At 38.4% G+C, this 19,555-nt stretch overlaps 1 protein-coding gene across 1 annotated transcript in view; it reads left to right on the forward strand.

The window, feature by feature from the left end:
• The window catches only part of GNAI3 (G protein subunit alpha i3), a 35,334-nt gene that overhangs the window by 1,174 nt on the left and 14,605 nt on the right, over window positions 1-19,555 (forward strand). Inside the window, exons 2-5 of the mRNA XM_061632579.1 lie at window positions 10,426-10,468; window positions 10,687-10,828; window positions 12,580-12,737; window positions 17,062-17,190. Coding sequence (XP_061488563.1) covers window positions 10,426-10,468; window positions 10,687-10,828; window positions 12,580-12,737; window positions 17,062-17,190 — 472 coding nt within the window. The remainder of the gene's footprint in view (window positions 1-10,425; window positions 10,469-10,686; window positions 10,829-12,579; window positions 12,738-17,061; window positions 17,191-19,555) is intronic.

A 19,555-nucleotide genomic window follows, 5' to 3' on the forward strand; every position in this document is an offset into this window, starting at 1 on the left:
GTGTGGGCTGTCTGATGCCACTGCCCGCCTGCTCCTTTTGCTGCTGCTGTAGAAGCTAGGAGGAAGGAGATAGTGATGGTGGGGGAGTCTTTTACCCAACACCTGTATAGCCTCTGGCACCTTGAACAGCAAAGGGCAGGGTGCATGTTTGCCATTACACTGTACAAGAAATGTAACAGCCTGTATATTAACTTTCTCCTGGGGATTTGTGCTTTATAGCAGATAACTATTGACATGAGAAACAGGAATAGCCTCAAGCTATTTCTCTTGTATAGGGGTAGCCGTGGAATGGTTTCTCACTAGGAGAGAACATGCTAGTGATATCTGGCAAGTGTACTTTTTTCTGAGCTTATTTTTTTCTTGCAGCGCATCTGAAGTATTGTTAGATAAAAGGTGGCAGAAGGTGATTTTATCACCTTTTCATTTGTCACTTGGTTTTAAGTTACTGAGACCAGATGACATTCACTTCAGTTCTTCCTTTCTTTAAATAAGTGCATTTATTTATTTACTCTTGTACAAGTAACAGATGACCATCTTGGTTCTTAACTTAAAATACAAAATCTTTGATTTAAAATAACCCTAAAATATTAGTCAGCAAGTATGATGAACAATAAATAAAAAATAAAATATGCGTTTTATTACCAGAAGCAGCCTCCTTACTAGGTTTTCAAAAAAATTGTGATAAAGTTCTTCATTAATGCCTTCTAAAGAAACATAACACTTATAGAATCATATAGCGGATAGTTTTATTAAGCAGTGAGTGGAGAAAAACAAATCAGAAAGCAGAGGATAAGAATAAACTTTGTTTTTCATAATGGCAAGAATATAAACCTGTTGGGGGTGTTCCCTTGGAGTATGTGTTTAACTTAGAAACTCACATGAAGTCTGGGACAAATAGCCCATGATGATGGCAATATAGTACAATCCTAAGTAACCCATGAAGAGTTTCAAAAGAATATCCAAACTGGTTCGCTAGGCAACTGTTTTATTTATTTCTACATTTTATTGTGTATTTTGTTTTTGTTTAACATATCTTTATATGTTTACGGTTCTGTGTTTGACAAAGTTGCTTCAATGCTAAATCATTTATTCAGTTGCAAAGTCATGCATGACATAAAACCCCCACCCTAGATTAAAGAGAGGTGGAAGAGGTATGTCCTCATTTGCATGGTTTAATGCAAAAATCCAGCTCCAGGAGAGATGGCTGCAGCTTTGTTCCTCCCTAGTTGTTCTTCTGCTCTGCTGCCCTGAGTTGTGGTTTGGTGTCACATGTCATCTGTATCCCAGACTTGTGGTTTACTCTCTCAGACAAACCATGAGCTCTAAACCATAGGGCAAACCTTGGTTTGCTTCTCATGGTTGCCTGGAGAAACCTGAATCACAAGCCCATGTTCAGATGACACGCCAAGCCAAACCATAGTTTAGTTCAGCAGCAAAATGACCAGGGAGGAGCAAAGCAACTATGATCTCCTCTCTGGGAGCCCACGCATTTGCTTATTCATGCTATGGCTCATTCAAATCATTCATACTGGTTTAGCTTAGAGTTGCACGTGAATCAGGCCATTGTGATCCAAGACCACTGTAGAAGTCAATTGCAGTGGCAATGAAAAAGGCAAATTCTGCATTAGGAAATGTTTTTTAAAAGCTGTTACAGCCAGTTAGAATGCTCTGTGTTGTTCTAGCTCAGCCAGTTTCAAAAAGACTATTTTAGAACTGGCAAAGGCTAGAAAAGGACAATTTAAGTGATCACAGATATGAAACCTTTTTCCTATGAAGAAAGGTTTAAGGAAAAAGATAACTAAACGTGGGCACAGTGAAATGATTCTAAAATGGATGGGAAATGTGTGACCCTCCAGATGTTGTTGGATTCCAACTCCCTTCAGCCCCAGGCAGCATGGCCAATGGTCGGGGAAGATGGGAGTTGTGGTCCAATAACATATGGAGGACCACAAATTCTTCCTCATCCTTGCACTTGAACTTGGGCTCATTCAAAAAATTAGAAAAACTAATTCACACAGTGGCTGTGTTTGTATGTAACGCTAAGCCATTAATTTAATGGTTTACTAAATTATCCTGTGCATGAGCTGCATGCTCATGAACAGAGACAAGTCACTCCCTATTTGCTCCTCCCTTTTATTTGCTCCTCCCTTATATATATCTATAAATAAACTGAAACACTGTGAATGCTCCAACGTCTGACCTTGTATTTTCAAACCCCTTCTTGGGACAAACACTAAATGCCGTTCTTTTGGAGTGACAATTTTAGTCTCGTGGTTTAAGGAAATAATTTTTGTTCCTTCTCTTTCCACATTTATTTTTTTCTTTCCTTTTTGACAGCATGGAATTCGGCACCACATCTTCCCAAAGTTTAATGATGCCAATATTCACACCAAATTTACTCCTTTATGCTTGTTAGCCTTAACATTGCTGTGCTATGCATTTCTACTCAGAAGTGAGTCCCACTGAGTTCAGTGTGGCTTACTACTACATACATTTGTATAGGATTGCAAGCTAAGGAATGTAAAGTTCACAAATTGGTCTTAGGATCCGAAACATTTTTATGCCTCAGAAGTTGTATAGAGCTCAGTTTCTGAGGCTGTTTACTGTGCAAGTAAACAGTTTTAAAAATTGCTGAAGGAAAGATGTGACTTTCTTGCAATGCACTCATATGAAAAGTTGACTGTTTGGTATGTTCTTAGTTTTAAGGAGCTACTCTTTGCTGGCTATTTATTCCTGGGTACATTGATTAGGTGTCAGTCTAAAAATGGTTTATGGTTTGTAGCTATTTCTGGAAGCCAGTACCAGTAAAATCAGTGTCAGAATCCACAGCTGTACAATACCTTTATTAGGACCAACCACAATGTCGCAAACTAAGGACAAGCTTTCGAGTTCTCCAGAACCCTTCATCAGTATCTTAACTAATAAAGAGTTTGGGAGAGAGTTCTTTGTCAGAAGATTGCCACAGTTTTGTGACCTTTTGGCTGATTCTAAGATAAAGGTACTGCACAACTGTGGATTTTTTATTTATGTACCAATGTACGAGCTTTGCTTTTTATGCTCCTTTTATGAAGAATAGTAAAATTAGTGAAGCTTCATCTCTGAGTAATTGGATAGGAGAAAATGTTGACCCTGTGCTCATCAGTTATGAAAAAGGTAAATTCCATGTTGGGGATCATTTCAAAATGGATTGAAAATAAAATGCTAGTAATTTATGGAGTGACCACACTTGGAATACTGTGTTCAGTTTTGGTTGCCACATATCAAAAAGGATAACTGTAGTACTGGAAAAGGTACAGACAACAGCAACCAAAATTATCAGGGGGCTGGAACAGCTCCCTTCTGAGGAAAGGTTACCGCATTAGGGGCTTTTTAGATTTTTTGAAAGTGTGTAAGTAGGCAGGATGCATGGTGTGGAGAAAGTGGAAAGGGAGATGCTTTCTCCCTCTTGTAATATTAGAACAGACAAAATGTAATACTACTTCACATCAAATAATTAAACTGAGATTTTCTACCATGGGATGTGCTGGCCACCAGCTTTTAATTTTAGAGGACATGTAATTTTAGCATACTGTTTTAACATTTGTTTTTAGTTAAGTATAATCGTTTTTAAACGGTTGATTTCATTTATAATAAGAGCGTTTATGTAACTTGTTTTTAATGGTTGCGTTTATGGGTAATTTTAATGAATATTTTAGATTGTCTTTTGTAAACTGTCTAGAGATCTTTAGTTTGAGTAAGTGGTATATAAATTTTGATAAATAAATAAACTTGGATAGTTTTAAAGAAGTTTTAGACAAATTCATGGAGCATAAACCTATGAAAGGCTACTAGCCATGATGGCTATAAGATGCCTCTAGGATCATAGGCTTCATGCCTTTAAATACCAGTTGCTGTTGCTCTTGGGTCTTCTTGTAGGCTTCTCACAGGCATCTTATTGACCGTGGTCGGAAACAGGATGCAGGATTAGATAGGCCTTTGTTCTGATCCAACAGGCCATGCTGGCTGTTCTTATGGATGTTTTGGGAAAGAGAAAACTTAATAGGCTGTCAATCCTATACATATTTACTCAGAAGTAAGTCCCAATGAATTCAGTGTGCCTAGACTTACCCCTGTGTAAGTATGGATAGAATTGTAGCATTAACGGTGTGATGCTGGCATTTGTAATTCCTAGAGTGCTTCTTTTGGTAACTAAAAATAACAAGTGTTCTGTATAGGGAATCTTAATGGTATTAGTGTTTGAACGTATAGCAAAGCTTACAGTGGAGGAATGATGAGTAAGGTAATTATTATCTTTAACTGACTCTTTTTGGCCAGTGAAAGTCTGTGAACTGTTAAAGTTTTGAAGCTTGATGAAGCTAAGTTGTATATATATATATTTGCTTGCATTTTGGTACAGAAAGTTCATAGGCCTCCTTTACAGTTGTGTCTCCTGAATATCCATCGCCATATACTTTGTTTCAAGATCCATTGTCACTCATTAATTTCCCCTGATTTTAAAGTCTAGTGTGTGAGAGCTATGGTTATTGCTAATGTATTCTGAATTGGAAATGTGTACAAATATCTTAATTTGCCAGTTTTTATTTTAATCTTTCACACATACCTACAAAATGTACTAGCTTGATAGTATACGTATACTTGGTTGCCTGAAAGGAAAAAAAATCCAGCTTTTGTAAAGCTTCCTGCTTGATTGCCTGATGGAAATTTTTATTCACCTCAGGCAATCATGCTATTTACAAGCCAGCATTTCATCAGTTTATTTATTTATTATTTGATTTATATCCTTCCCTTCCTCCCAGCAGGAGCCCAGGGCAGCATGTTGACCATGTTTGCTGGAGACCTGATACTAAATGGAAGTTTTTCTATGTTCTTCTTCTTTAAGACTTCTCCAGAAGGCTTCTAAGAATCTGCAAACTACACAATAGAGGTTACCAATATAGCCTAGGTGTAAGAGAGTGTCTTTAAGGCTAAGCATTAAGGATGAAAAAACATAATCCATTTTGCATGTCACCATTTGTTACATCTGGGAAATAACAGAACTGCATGCAACAAATATATTGCTTTAGTTGCTGTTTTTAAGAGTTCAATTAACATAAAATGGCATGTGTTTACATAATTCTTAAAGAAATAGTATGACGTGCTCTTCAGAGTTGGTCATATAGGTCTGATTCACACCATGGTTAAATCACTAAACCATGTTTTATTAAACCATGGATTAATATTATGTTTGAAACCTGTCCAACAGCTTAATTATGGTTTGCTTACTGCCAACAAATCATGATTTGAAGCCATGACTTGTTCGTGTGTTCTATCTTTGGCTTGGCATTACGTGCTAACTGAACACCCTTCCTGTGGTTTGTTTGACCACCCGACCCCAGATGCCTATCAAGGGCATGAGGCAAGAGCAATTGGAAAACAAAACAAACTATGAAGAAACAGGTCATCATTTGCTTGCTTGACTGTGAGACAACTTATGTTTGACCCATGGCTTGTCAAACAAATCATGGTCTAAACAAACCATGATTTAATGTTATGTGTGAACCAGGCTTTTGTTAATTTCATACATTGCTAGTAATAGTAATTATCTCTTTTTCTCTATCATAACAATGTCCAGACACTTTCACTCCCAATCATGTAGGTTAGATTGAAAAAAGCCCTCTTGCACCATCATCACCCGGATTTGTTACGACAAATAATGTTGTAACACACACACATACACACCTGAAAAATGATATTGTCTTGTTTAGCAAGGATTTTTCATTATGTTGTTGTTAGCTGTGCTTATTACTTGATACCTGCTATACTGTGTGGTGGTAGTTTTGAAATAGAGCTCCTCAGAAGTAGTAGTAAAGTGTGTCCTTAGTGAGATTTGCTTTTTTGTGGTGATGGTTGTTCTGGAAGCAGTTACGTAAACTGTGGAATGTGTTATCATAGTTTCCCTTTCTTCCTCTCTGTTCATACAAAGGTCACATTTCTCCACAAACAAAGCTCTAGTCTTTCTAACAATAAGCGCTGTTAAGCAAGTACGAAATTCAGTTTCAAACCTGTGTGAAGAAATGATTTGGCATTTTACCACTAGTCAACAACCAACTTCAAAGCTCCTGAAATACATAATACTTTATTTAGTTGAGTAGGTGGCATTATAGACACATTTTCAGCCCTTTGACATTTGATCCTTAGTAACAGGCCAGGTTTCTGAGGGCAAGGATGCAGACAATCTATAAGATTGAGGGAATGCTGCTGTTGCCCCTCCTCTATCCTCTTCCCCACATCGCTCATATCTCTACTCCTTCTATTGTTCGATTATTGTTTTGCCTCTAAAAAACACTTTTGTGTAGGATCACTGCTTTTAATTAACGTATAGTTTTATGTGATTTTCCTATTGCAGCAAGCGGCTAAATGTACAGAAGTCGTGTTGATTTATCTACTCAGGTGATGTGTATTACTTGCCCGGTTCAGTTTAACTTTGAAAGATCCTGCAGTCCACAAACCAGTGGAATTACAGTATTTTAAGAATAAATGTACATAAATCTTAGAATTCTGTTTGAATTTGGAGGTAGCTTCACACATTATAAAATGAATGAATATACAGTGTGTAGCCCTGTAACATGTGAGGAAGAGATGGCCTTTTTTGACTTCATTCACACACTGTGGGGAGCTAGGGGGGCATTTGTACCTGAATTTTTTTTTGCCTTGTCATAATCATAGCTTCCTGCAGTCTACACAAATGGTCAAAAAAGCATGCATCTTTGCACATTGTGGGTACACAAAATAAATCCAAACTGTACCTGCTAATTTTGTGCTGTGGCTGTGAGTCGTAATATTATCTTTCACTGAAACTAAGCTTTCTTCAGAGAATGGGAATCTAGCTAGCTAAGGTCTCTGTGTAAAGCGGCAACATGAATCTCACCCAATTACTATTTCCATTAGCTAAAGTTTCTTCCTCTTTAGAACAAATTAGCTGTTAGTAATTTTATTCCTTCTGTTTTTGAGTTGGAACCTAAGGAACAATGCCAAAACTACTCATGTTGAGGCCACCTTGTGTAATAAAACTCCAGCTGCTGTATCTTCTCTGCAAAGCGGCATCAGGAGGAATGATAACAGTGAAGAAGCAGCTGTTGAGGGAGGAAGTACTTAAACTTTCTCCTTCCTGCTGGCTTTCCCTTGCAAGGCCCCCTTCTCCTGACATTCTAGGTTCCCTCTTTCTATGGCTAGGTCCCTGATTCATGTTTGCAAAATGTTAGGCACTCCTTCTTTTGGCTGCTCCTTCTCTATTGCAGTCACCCCCTCACGACTGTTTTGCAGGAAAGCGGTGATTGTTGGGGCCTCTTCCCACATAGTTGCTGCATAATAAATATTTCAGACTTAAGAGAATTGGAACAGAGCTGGGGGAAATCCCAGGTTCCTAGAAATTTGAGAACTATTACATATCCCTTGCACATAAAAATATAATTCTGGGTCATTAATGTCTTGAAGCTAATGCCTAAGTGAAATATTTTTGAGCTCTCCTTTATCAGGGTTTTAAAGTCTAGAACAATATGTACTGGGCATTTTCAATAAATAATGCTGCAAATTCATCTCCCTGTAAAATATCCAGTTGATTTAATCTTATGATAAAGAAAAGATCTAAACAAAGCACTTAGTTTTGTTCAGTTTGGGTTCTAGTGCACCTTTGGGATCCAAGGCCACCCAGTTTAAGTAGAATATGTTTGCTTGCTTTGACAATTGAAGGGTGTTTTTCCTAAGAATAGAATGTGAACCGTGGTACTGAATCTATCCAAGTTGTAGTTTTCTGTTTGCTTCATACTTCATAATGTCAGTATTTCATGATGGTTTGGATGGGTTGGATCATGAAATCTTTGATAATTCCTTATCATCCCCTTTTGACTTCATCTGGCAGCATAGTACCAGTGAAAAGTAAATCTTGTTCTTCTAGTAACAGAACTTAAAGCATCTTGGTATGTGGTCTGCCACCTGAAAGGCAGTTAATATTTTAAACAGTATATTATTCCCACGTGCTTAGGAGTGGCTCAGAGGCATAGCAGTTGAGACTGGCTCTAAGAAGCAAAAGTTGCTGCTGATGAAATACATGTAAGCTCTTTTTTCCCATCCCAAGACTGTCTTTTATTTGGTTTGTGCAATATACTTTAGAGGCAACTTCGTGTCTTATGGGAAACGTAACTGCTATGGTTATTATTTCCAAGAGGTTTTCAAGCAGGTAAACAAGTAGCAACATTTGAGTTTTTATAAACACATAGAAAACTGTCTTATACTGAGTTAGACCATTAATTCATCCAGCTCAGTATTATCTACAATGACTGGCAGCATCTCTTGAGTGTTTTAGACAGGGTCTCTTCCAGCCCTACCTGGAGATTCCAGGGGTTGAACCTGGGACCTTCTGCATGCAAAGCAGATGCACTATCATTTAGTTATTGCCCTTCTCCAAGAATTAGGGAAGGAATTTGGGGCTTTCCATAGGTTTCTGGTTGGCCACTGTGAGAACAGGATGCCGGACTAAATGGGCCTCATCCAACAGGCTCTTCTTAGGTTAATTCCTGTTTCATGGTTCAGTACAAGGTATGCAAAAATTTGGTAACTAATTTTGAAATTTAAAATCTTGACAATCCTACTTTCATTTTTTTAAAAAGTATATGGACTGTGGATTCTTAAGGCTAAGTGAGCCGGAATGGGGCATTTCCTTTCAGAAAATTTGATTTATATCTCCTTTCAGTCCTAAAGCCTACCACATTCTTGCTGTACCCATGCCCATCTTGGCTTGTATTAATGGGGTGGGTTCACTGGTTGGGTCATGGTGATTATAAATGGTTCTCTGCATGACAGGGTGGTCTAGCTGCATTTATAGAGGCAGTTCGTACCTGCACCAGAAGAACACTGTGTGGTACCTGGGGATTGTGCCTGTCTGGTCACCATTGTATCCTTTTTTGGGTAAGTTGCTCGAGCAGGTGGTGGCCAGGCAACTCCAGACACTCTTGGATGACATTGGCTTTCTAGATCTATTTCAGCATAGTTTCAGGCTAGAATTTGATGTAGCAACGGAGTTGATCATTCTGATGGATGAGTTATGTTGGAAGAGAGAGTGTGGGAATGTGACCTGTGGATTTTTCTGGACCTCTTGATGGTCTTCCATACCGTTGACTAATGGCATCTCTTTCTGGACCATGTGTCTGCAGTGGAATGGAAGGCAATATGTTCACTGGTTCCATTGGTGTCTTGATAGTTGGTTCCTGTAGGTGGTGCTGGTTGACTGTTGCTCTGCTCCATGGCAGTTATGCTGTGTTTTGTAGGGCTTGATTTTATCCTCCATTCTATTTAAAATCTGCATGAAATTGTTTAGTGGTGATACCCAGAGTTTGGAGTGAGGTGCAATTGGTATGCATTTTTAACATGCTTGGAAATTATTTTTGAACTGAGATCTGTGTTGGGATATTTGGGAAGTGTGAAAATCATGGGATAACTAAGTTATTATCTGCACATTAATTTGGAAGGTGTGCATCATGTCAGTTGGTATTGGAATTTGCAAACACTGATTTCCTCAAGCATCAGTATTATTTTTTGTAGTATCCCATTTACAGAAATCCCTTCCCAGGAAGATTTGTCTGACACAATCTTTATTTACTTTTTGACTTTTATTTTATTTGCCCAGACACTTCCTTTTAGTTCTGTGTTAATGTCATGCTTGATTTTTAACAACTTGCTGCATTTGTTGTTGGTTGTGTTTTGTATTTGCAAGCCGCTCTAAGAGCTGAAGAGTGGCTAATAAATGTTTTAAATAAATAGATTTTAACCTGGTATTAAAGCTGCAGATTCAGGAGTAGCTGAGTGAATGTCTGGCATCCTTTTTATAGAAAGGATAGAATCCAGTTAGGCAATAACTCTTTGTAGGTAGCTTAGGGCCACTTCATGCAATGTGAATTTCCTTTTTGGATATCCATGTAGGAAACTGCATATACTTGGGTATATGCTGTTGCATGATTTGTTCATACAACTATCTTGTCCTGCGTACACTCAACAGGAAAGTGTGTGCCTAAGTGTTTTATACACTTACTTGGTTTGTATGTGTCTGACTTTCTTTGCTAGATCAATAGTGTTACTGCAGAGAGTGAGAAACTCTGATAAGTGGGTGATCCAATATGTAAGTATCCCAGCTATATTTATAAAGAATGCAGATGAGTAGTTTATAAATCCTGACTTCCAATCAAGCTTCAACTGCCAAATATTTCTTGCAGTTGTTCCTAACTATTCCCAAGCATAGGAATTAAAATTGTATGTAGTGTACCAGTGCATGGGTGCTTCTGGAGCAGATGGTTGGCATTGAAAAATATTTTAATTTTCAGCTCGCTCAATAAGATTATGCTTTTTCAATTTCCACATCAAATTAACACCAGTTTGATTATTTTTATTTTGTAGGTGCTGGAGAATCTGGTAAAAGTACCATTGTGAAGCAGATGAAGTAAGTGAAACAGCATGGATTTCTAATTAATATACAATATATTTGCATGGCAGGCACAGTGCCTGCACATGAAGGATCTTTACAGGGTTTGAAAGAGCTCTGTTCTTCCCTACTGACAGTTAGGCTCAGCTATGTGGCTCAGCAACATAGTTCGCTGAATGGGGAATTTACGCACTCTGGGCCAGACAGTATCTGGTTAATATTTCTTTCTTTTTCAGAATCATACATGAGGATGGCTATTCAGAGGAAGAATGCAAACAGTATAAAGTGGTTGTCTATAGCAATACTATCCAATCTATCATTGCAATAATAAGAGCAATGGGAAGACTAAAGATAGACTTTGGTGAAGTTGCCAGAGCTGTAAGTATATTATATTGATTTAATATTGCTACTGATTTAGTAATAGTAGTGGTAACAACATTTTGAAGTCCTTGCCTATGAAACTGGTAGTGGGAATACACATAAACACAAGTTGGTAGTGGTATATATTTGTTCATAAAATGTGAGGAGTTGGTAAACTCTGCTTTAGGCATTTTGCTAAATGTTGCAAGTAGATGTGAAGGACCTCCTATTTCCATATGAACCTGACAATGCATTCAGATCTTTGAGGCCTTTCACTGGTCTCCTCTGCTATCAGAGGTTAGAAAAGAAGGCCTTTTCACATTTGGAAATGCTGTCGCAAAGGAAGTTCACCTCATGCTTAATTTTGTCATTTCAGCACCAAGTGTTGACTTTTTTATTTCTGTAGGCTTTTAATTAACTTTTTAATTCATTATGCTCTGGTTCTAAATCTCTGCTAAAATATTAGCTTGTTTAATCCCTGTTGTTTTATTGGTAATATTCTCTTCAGTTGTTTTTAAATTATTAGTAATCTTATGTAAACTGCCCTGGCCATGTTAACATTAAAGGGTGGGGCACAAATCCCTTAAATAAATAAATGCCGTAAACTTCTGAGAATGTTCTTTTGTGGTATCTTAAATAACTCAAGCCGTGCCTCTACATGTTTGTCAGTTTTGTAGCTTCTGTCACAGTGCTTCTTTAATTAATGTATCAGGCTTTTTGTATAATTTCAGTGGGAAAATACCTTGCTGAAACTATAGCCACCTTCATTTTTCCCTTTTCAGTTCAAACTGGTGATTTAAAGGCAGAAATGGGAGTGCACTTAGAGTGCACTTCCAATTCTTCATTTTAGCTGCAGCTTGAAGTTTCCCATGTGTGATACGATACCAGACATGGGAAATATGGGTATGGTTTGCCTGAAACAGTCTGGCAGGTCAACCTCTGCAGCTTGTGGGGGCTAATTAGTTCCGTGGGCTGGAGGTCCTCCACACCGCTCTAAAACTTTAATTATCCACGACTTTAAATACCACCATATTATGCAAAAAACGCCAACTTCATTTCCTTAATTGGGAGCTATATTTCTTGTAAATGCAAATATCTGATTTCCTGAAATTCCATTTTATCCAACTTTATTAAGCCAGTACTAAACTACCAGTTCTGCAGCTTTTATTATCTGTGTTAAATGTTTTTTCTTCAGTATCAGTTTTTATTATTCTTATCACAATGAGTTTCATAGTTGAGCAGTAACATGAATGAACTTGGCCACAACCTCTTATGCCATAGGATGACAGCCAGTTGTGTCCATCTGCTAGTAGAACAGGCTTCCACTTGCATAACAGGGCTTCCTCTACTCCCTGTAGCCTCCTGCAAGCCTCCCAAAACTGCTCCATAGGGTTGAGGTATGGGAATGGGAAATCCCGTTGGATGAGCAGGTCTGTTTGTGCAACATTGGAAGTATCCCATAATAAGCTTGTTGCTATTTAAGGTATCATAAACTTTTTTTCGAGCCATCATGTCAGACTGCAGCTCACCTTCATTTTGGATGGTTCTGATCAGCATAACTCGGTTGTGCATCAAATAATGGATTCTGCAATTAGCTGGTTGTTTTGATGGAACCTTTCAGAGAAGGATAAAGTCTACTTATGGTGGATAGTAGGTAATCGACCACCATACCATTGCAAACTTTCATAGCAGAGCACTTCTTCCAATGTAGGTAGTTAAGCAGTGTGTTATGATACTGCACATAACAGTATTTAACTTGCCTTCTGCAGGATGATGCCCGCCAGTTGTTTGTACTAGCTGGAAGTGCAGAAGAGGGAGTCATGACTCCTGAACTAGCAGGAGTGATTAAACGGTTATGGAGAGATCCTGGGGTTCAAGCATGTTTCAGCAGATCAAGAGAATATCAGCTTAATGATTCTGCATCCTAGTAAGAAGACTTTTATAGATTTTTAAGCACTTTCATGGATGAGCTCATGCTCTTAACTACTCACATAAGCATTGCATTTGACTTTTCAGAACTGTTGTTTATTTTGCAGAATTTATTGTGGCAAGAGTGATGAGTGCTTCTAAAGAATTGCTGTGGTATTTCTCAAAAGGCTGTGGGGAAACTCTCAATGTGAGGATATTAAAATGCATTTCAGGAAAATTCCTGAAGCTTGGTAAACTGGACAGTGAACTGTTAATGAAGGCTTGGCTTTGAAGATTCCATGGATTATGCTTAATTGATCAAAGTGAGCATTGTGGGTCAAATGAAAGACCTGAGTGGTCTGTCCCAACACTTTTGCTGTCATTGGTTTTCAGGACACTTGGCAACCTGCTTTTAATGGCATTTTTAGATCTTCCTCTTTTTTTAAAAGTGGCACTAATCCTTTTCCTTTTAACAAAAGTGCCATCTCCTAATTGTTTATCTTGTCTTGGCTGAACTTGGAGAAGAGCTGTAGATTGGTGGTAGAGCATCTGATTTGCATGCAGAAGGTCTCAGGTTCAATCATCCAGGTAGGGCTGGGAAAAACATCTGCCCTGGCATTTCTTAAAACTCAGTTATTGTCCTATTTCACAGGAGTGACATCAGTTCCTTGTATACTATATGAACCTATTATTTTATCCCTGAACTCTTGTTAATATTATCCGAATTTTGGTCTTTGCAGCACTTCTATGCTTCTGGAGACTTTTTTTTTGCATTATTTAGTTTGAAGTCACGATTAAAAAATCATTTACACTTATAACAGCAATATGAAACTAGTGAGTATAAGAAGGAACATGTTTCATTCTAGAATGTATTTTCTTGGCATTGCTGTGCAGCTGCTTCTTGCCACAGAGCAAACCACTTAATAGTTGTATCACAACTGCTGTGTTGGACTGTGTAATTGATCCAGACTCTGTTTTTGGAGGCAAAACTGAAGAAGTCTTCTTTTGTAGAACAATATTTTTTGTTTGATAAGTGATCTTACCAAGATTTTCTTACATCTTCAGAACCTGTAGACCATCTACCTTGAAATGGATAAAACTTCTTGTTACCATTTGAGTGCACCAATGTATGTAGCATATCATAGAATATTTATTTATTTGTCACGTTTATACCCCACATTTCTTTCACCATGGAACCCAAGATGGCATACATATGGTTTCCAGGCAGTCTCCCATCCAGGCACTGCCCAGACCCAGACCTGCTTAGCAAGGTGGTGGCCTCCTGTGCATTCAGACTATAGCCTGGAATAGGGGCAAATAAATCCACTATTTCCTTGCTGGTTGATAATTTGCTGAATCAACTCTTTGCAGCACCAGATGAAGTAGAGCTAAGTCAGTTTTACTCTCTCAAAGGTTGCTGCTGAAACCTGACTCTGCTGTATGCAGGTGACTAACTTGCTTGGAGGGGAAGCACAGCATCTGTTTAAATAATTTACTTGTTCTTGTTCTCCAATAGAGCTGTTAACTGTTCTCAAGACGTGAAGTAGCTCTTGCATTTTTCCACTAGCATTTTGCATTACAGCCAGTTGCTTGGAGTTGTCATTTAATTCACTTGCATTTTGATTTTAGTTTCAGGTTGCTTTTCCATTGCCTAATCTAAGAGCAGGACAGCATGCTCTTCCTTCTAATGTGGGCATAAAGGCAAAGTATAAATAAATGAAATAATATGAGTTGCAGTAAAATTCTAGTACTTTTTCACGTAGCTATAGTTTGTCTGACATGGCAGGTTGACAGGATCTTCCTTTCCCAACAGAAGTATGTTTATTACAAGAAGCTGAGACAGTGAACTTTGCCCTTCGCAGATAGAATTAGCTAACATCAAAGCCCTAATTGGGAATATGCCTCAGCAAAGGCATAGTATCTCAGACAGCAGTTATACTCTTTGAGTTAGTTTAGAGTTGTCTTACTGCTTTGTGGAACTTCATAGAAGCAAATGGGGCTGAGTTCATTTAAAAAAAAGGTCTAGCTTAAAAGCATATTTCTTAAACTGCAGTGCTGAAGTAGGCTGAAATTCTTTCTGAAGTAGGAAAACCTAGTCTGGAGCCAGAGTACTATACAGTGGCTAATATATTAGATCTGGATATGAGAAACCCATTTTCAAACCTTGCTTAGCTAATAAAGGTCATGGTACCCTTAGGGCAAGTCACTAGGTCTTATCCTAATTACTTTACGGGGATATTGTAAGGCTAAATACTTCTCTTTCTTAGCATTATAAGCTATCCTATCTCCATGCAATAATAATGAGATTGTGGAGTTAAGGGAACATGAATGATCAAACTTACTATTATGAACTACCCTCCTTTCCTTCATGTTGTTTGTGTATTTCATTTATGCATTCCTTCCCATGAAACATCTGAACACGAATTAATAATGAAAACATCAAGAATAAAACATATATACAGTAAATACAATTTCTAAGCCAATCAGAGAGACAGGGATAAAAATCTCAATTTAAAAACTTTGTTGGAAGGGAAGTTCTTCAGTAGGCACACACAAAAATAAATAAAGATGGTATATAATATGACTTGATCTGCTGTAGCACAACAGAGGAAAGATTCTTTCACTAGATAGCAAAGAAATCCTCATACTGAAATGCCCAGGTCATGGGGGGACAGACTATGGGCATCCTTCCAGGGGCCACATGCCAATGGTGGGCAGGGTCACAATTAAATGTGGGTGGGGGCAGAGATAAAAGTAGGTGGAGCAACAGATGTGGCTCTTACCTTTGTGTATATTCTAGCCAGGTGGAAGCCACAGGTTTCTGCATGCATGCGCACACCTATATCTAGTCAAGCAAGATTCATTATCATAGTTCAAGAACACGTGCCAGGTAGGCAAAAAACTTGGAGAAGGTGCAGAGTTGGGCTGGCAGGAAATCCTGGGAAGAGTCCCAAGGGCTGGAAAGAGAGCTGAGGGCTGCATTTAGCGTTCGGGCTGGAGGTTCCCCATCCCTGGTCTAGGTGCTCATGCTACACTCTAGATGTTGGGCTGGATCTGAAGGCCTCTTTCCTCTGTTAGTGGACGGCTTCTGTTCAAAGGAGGAGTCATTTGGTTTCAAGCCATTGTGATTTTCATGACTGGGTTCTTTAGATATCTTTAGAACTAAGTAGAGACATAGATCTTGGTTTCTTTACACAGTGAGGAATAGCAGCCTTTCCTAATATTAATACCTAATTATATAGCACAGACTTCCCTATCCTGGTGCCCTCTGGGTGTTTTGGACTACAGCTCCCATTAGCCCCACCCTGCACACTTGTAGCTGAAAACATCTGGAGGGCACCTTGTTGGGGAAGGTTGACAAAGTATCTGAAGTTTTCAAAGTGCTTCCTATAATTGCTCCTTACAACAGCCCTTTTAATGTAGGCCTGTTAGTGGATTGGGGATATATGTGAGGCTGAGGGATAGAAGCCTGCTTATAGGTATCCAGCAAGTTTGTGGCTGAGCTGAGATTTTAATTGGGAACTGTGTCTCATCACTCATTTTCTTAACTACTGCATTGCACCCAACTCCTTCCTACTGATCTCCAGGAAGTTTCTCTCACCTCAGCAACTTGGGCAGTGATACATACCTCAGGCTGTGGATGGTGTTTGCAAACCTACCAATCTCTATCGCATATTCTTCAATTTGTGTGTCTTGTCTTTCTTCCCTTTGTCCACTGATATAGAGGTAACTATCTATACTTTCTGCATTGCATTTCTTACATGTATATCTTACACTTATTTCTTAATATTTTATATATAGCACCATTTATGTACAAGGTGCTTTATTGAGTAACGTAAGGAAAAAAGACATGACCCTGCGTTGAGGAGTTTACATTTTGTTATAATTATATTAGGGGTTATTTTGGCTCAAGCTGTTGTATTTACTGACTGTGGTAAAAATTGAGAATTATAGCATGAGCATTGCTAACTGATGTTAGCATTCAGCCCCTATTTTAAAGCTACATAATTAAGGCAGCTCTTAATGTAGGTCTACCATAAAGACTACAAAACTTATTCATTGGTTCCAGTTTAACCTGAGGCTGCAAACTAGGTGATTTGTGAACATGGAATCCTTTTCACAGTTACATCCAGTGTAGCCAGTGCTCAAGTTCCAGTACTCAACAATTATATGACAGACATGACACCAGGGAAGAAGAAAACCTGGCAGAAGAATTTTAGATTTTTATCTAGATGAGAAATAGGCAGTCTGAAGATAATGCCTGGAGCCTCACACAAAAAAAGTCTTTTATCCACTCCCTTGAACTAAGAATGTATCTCTCTTTTTCTCTCTCTCTTCTTTAGCTACCTTAATGACTTGGACAGAATTTCTCAGCAGAGCTACATTCCAACTCAGCAAGATGTTCTACGGACCAGAGTGAAAACAACAGGCATTGTAGAAACACACTTCACCTTCAAGGACTTGTACTTCAAGTGAGTAATGTTGTGGGCCGTAGGTGTTACTTATGTACACTGTCACACCACCATTCTTTGGGTTATGGTGCAAAAACTACTTCTGCACATGTTGTGCAAGCTTAATTTGATTCTGGCTTCACGCACTACAATGTAATGTATCTCTCATTAAATTTGTGGAGATTCTTGGTATCAGTTCACTTTTTTATGTTCACTGTTTTGTTCTTTTCAGCTGCTTTTATGTTGGGATCACAGACACAGGTACTGAATCCTTGCTTTACAGGAGCATATATACTAAAAGGATACTGATTACTGTTTTATATTCTCTGATAAAAGTCCCATGATACAGATGTTCCAATTTACCATGCATTTATTTTTCTGTGTTGCAGTTGGAGCTGAAATTAATGTGACTCTCTGAAATGTGCATGGCTTTTTCAGCAAAACTGTAGAGATAGTACTAACCAGTCAGTAGAACAGAACATTGGCAGGGAAGCATGTGCAGGTGTTGAAATGTTTGCCATTAATAGTGCTTGATGTAGGACAGGGGCTGTGTATTTCCCATTAGAATACGTACATAATAATGAGATTTGCTTACCACCACTTCTTGATAGCCCATTGTCATATTCTCATTAAATGTAGCCTTTGAAACCACTTGGCCCTGCTGTGACTGTAACTTCTGTCGCACCCACATCTTTGTGAAATCTGATGTCACATAGAATTAGTTTGATTGGCAAGAGCTCGCATCCCTTCTGGTGTGGCATGCCATTCTACTTTGAGGTCGGGTGGGAGCCATGCTACAAAGCTCATGGAACTCAGAGAAGTGTTAGACACTCTGTCTGAGGTATGAAGAAGGAAAGTGTAAGGAGCTCTGCTCTGTGACCATGTGTCCAATTCAATATAATTAACCTGAGCTAGACCATATCCCTGTAGATACGAATTTCTCACTGTTGCCCCTTATCCTTCATGCCAGCCATAAGAATGCATGGAAATTCAGTATTCCTCCTCTTGCCACCATGCTATTAGATAAATGGTCATTTCTGATCATGTGCTCCACTATAGACTAGTTTTAGTGCTTTAATTTCAGCTTCCTTGATATAGAAGGTCATTGTCTTTTTTAATAATATTTTAATAAAGAATTTTATATATGGCAAAGTGAGTTACTACTTTGCTTGGGATTATGTTGACAAGACTCACTTGCATATGGCTTTTAATTGCATCCAGTTGATTGTGATAATGTTTACAAATACTTTTGAGTATATTTTATAGGGGTGTAGCAAAATCTAAAAATAAGGAGGGGTCGATGTGTTAAGTTTAGTTCTGGACATGAAATCACAATCAAATAAATTACAGAATGACCTTTGAAAGGTTATCATGGCTGAGTTTGTGTTCCATATATGTAAAATGGGAACAATGATCCTCATGTATATAGAGGATGGATGAGAAAAAGTCTGTAAAACATGTACTCTGTACTAGAAAGTGAAATGATTAGTGTATCAAATCAGCTTTTCTGCAGCCTGGTCCAGTGAATTAAGCATTGGACTTGGGCAGTGCAACTCCTTCTCCCCTCCCCCTCTTTTAACCATAAAGTCACTGAGTCTATGGTTGTCTTGTTTCCTCATATGTAAAACTAAAATGTATTAGTTGTTACCACAGTTCTCTTAATTAAAGCAAAGAAGCTAAGGCTTGCCAAATGTTTCTTGTTTTTAGAAGTTCTGTTTAAATTACTACAACAAATACTACATTTTTGGAGCTGCTTGGCTTCTCACCCTTCGAGTATATGTACTGGTTGACAAAAATTGCTTTGGTATGCAGTATCCAAGATTTGATGTGATGGTTATTAACTAGTCTACAAGAAAGCTGTAGATTGCAGTGCAGCTTGATAGCATGTTCTGACTGTTAAACTACCAGGCAAAGAAGGCTGTGTGTGTGTTTTTAAGACTTCTTCTAAAGCAGCATAGTTATTTTCTCTTGTGCTCTTTTTTGACTTGTCAGACTTAACTAAGTTGTGAGGCTGCCTTGTTTGCCCTATGAATGTAGGTCAGGGTAGCCAACTGGTGCTTTTGGACTATCATCCTTGATCACTGGCCATACTAGCTGGGCTTCCACAACATCTGGAGGCTACCATGTTGGCTACCCTGATGTAGGTAGACAGTAAAAGCTGAATCACTTTAAGAGCAAAAAAAAAAATTAAATAGAACTCCTATATCCATCTCTGCAGTGGGACTGTGGTCTGTACTAAGTAGCCTCATGCATAAACTGATATGAGGGGGGGAAGACCGATTCATTTTACGTCCTTCTGTACTTGTAAACAACTCAGTCATATTAGATGCAGAGTTTCAATGACGGAAAGGGAGAATGGATCCACCATGACATTTCCAAATGTGTA

The sequence above is a fragment of the Rhineura floridana genome, chromosome 6, assembly GCF_030035675.1.
Source record: "Rhineura floridana isolate rRhiFlo1 chromosome 6, rRhiFlo1.hap2, whole genome shotgun sequence".
In the NCBI taxonomy this organism is placed as follows: domain Eukaryota; kingdom Metazoa; phylum Chordata; class Lepidosauria; order Squamata; family Rhineuridae; genus Rhineura; species Rhineura floridana.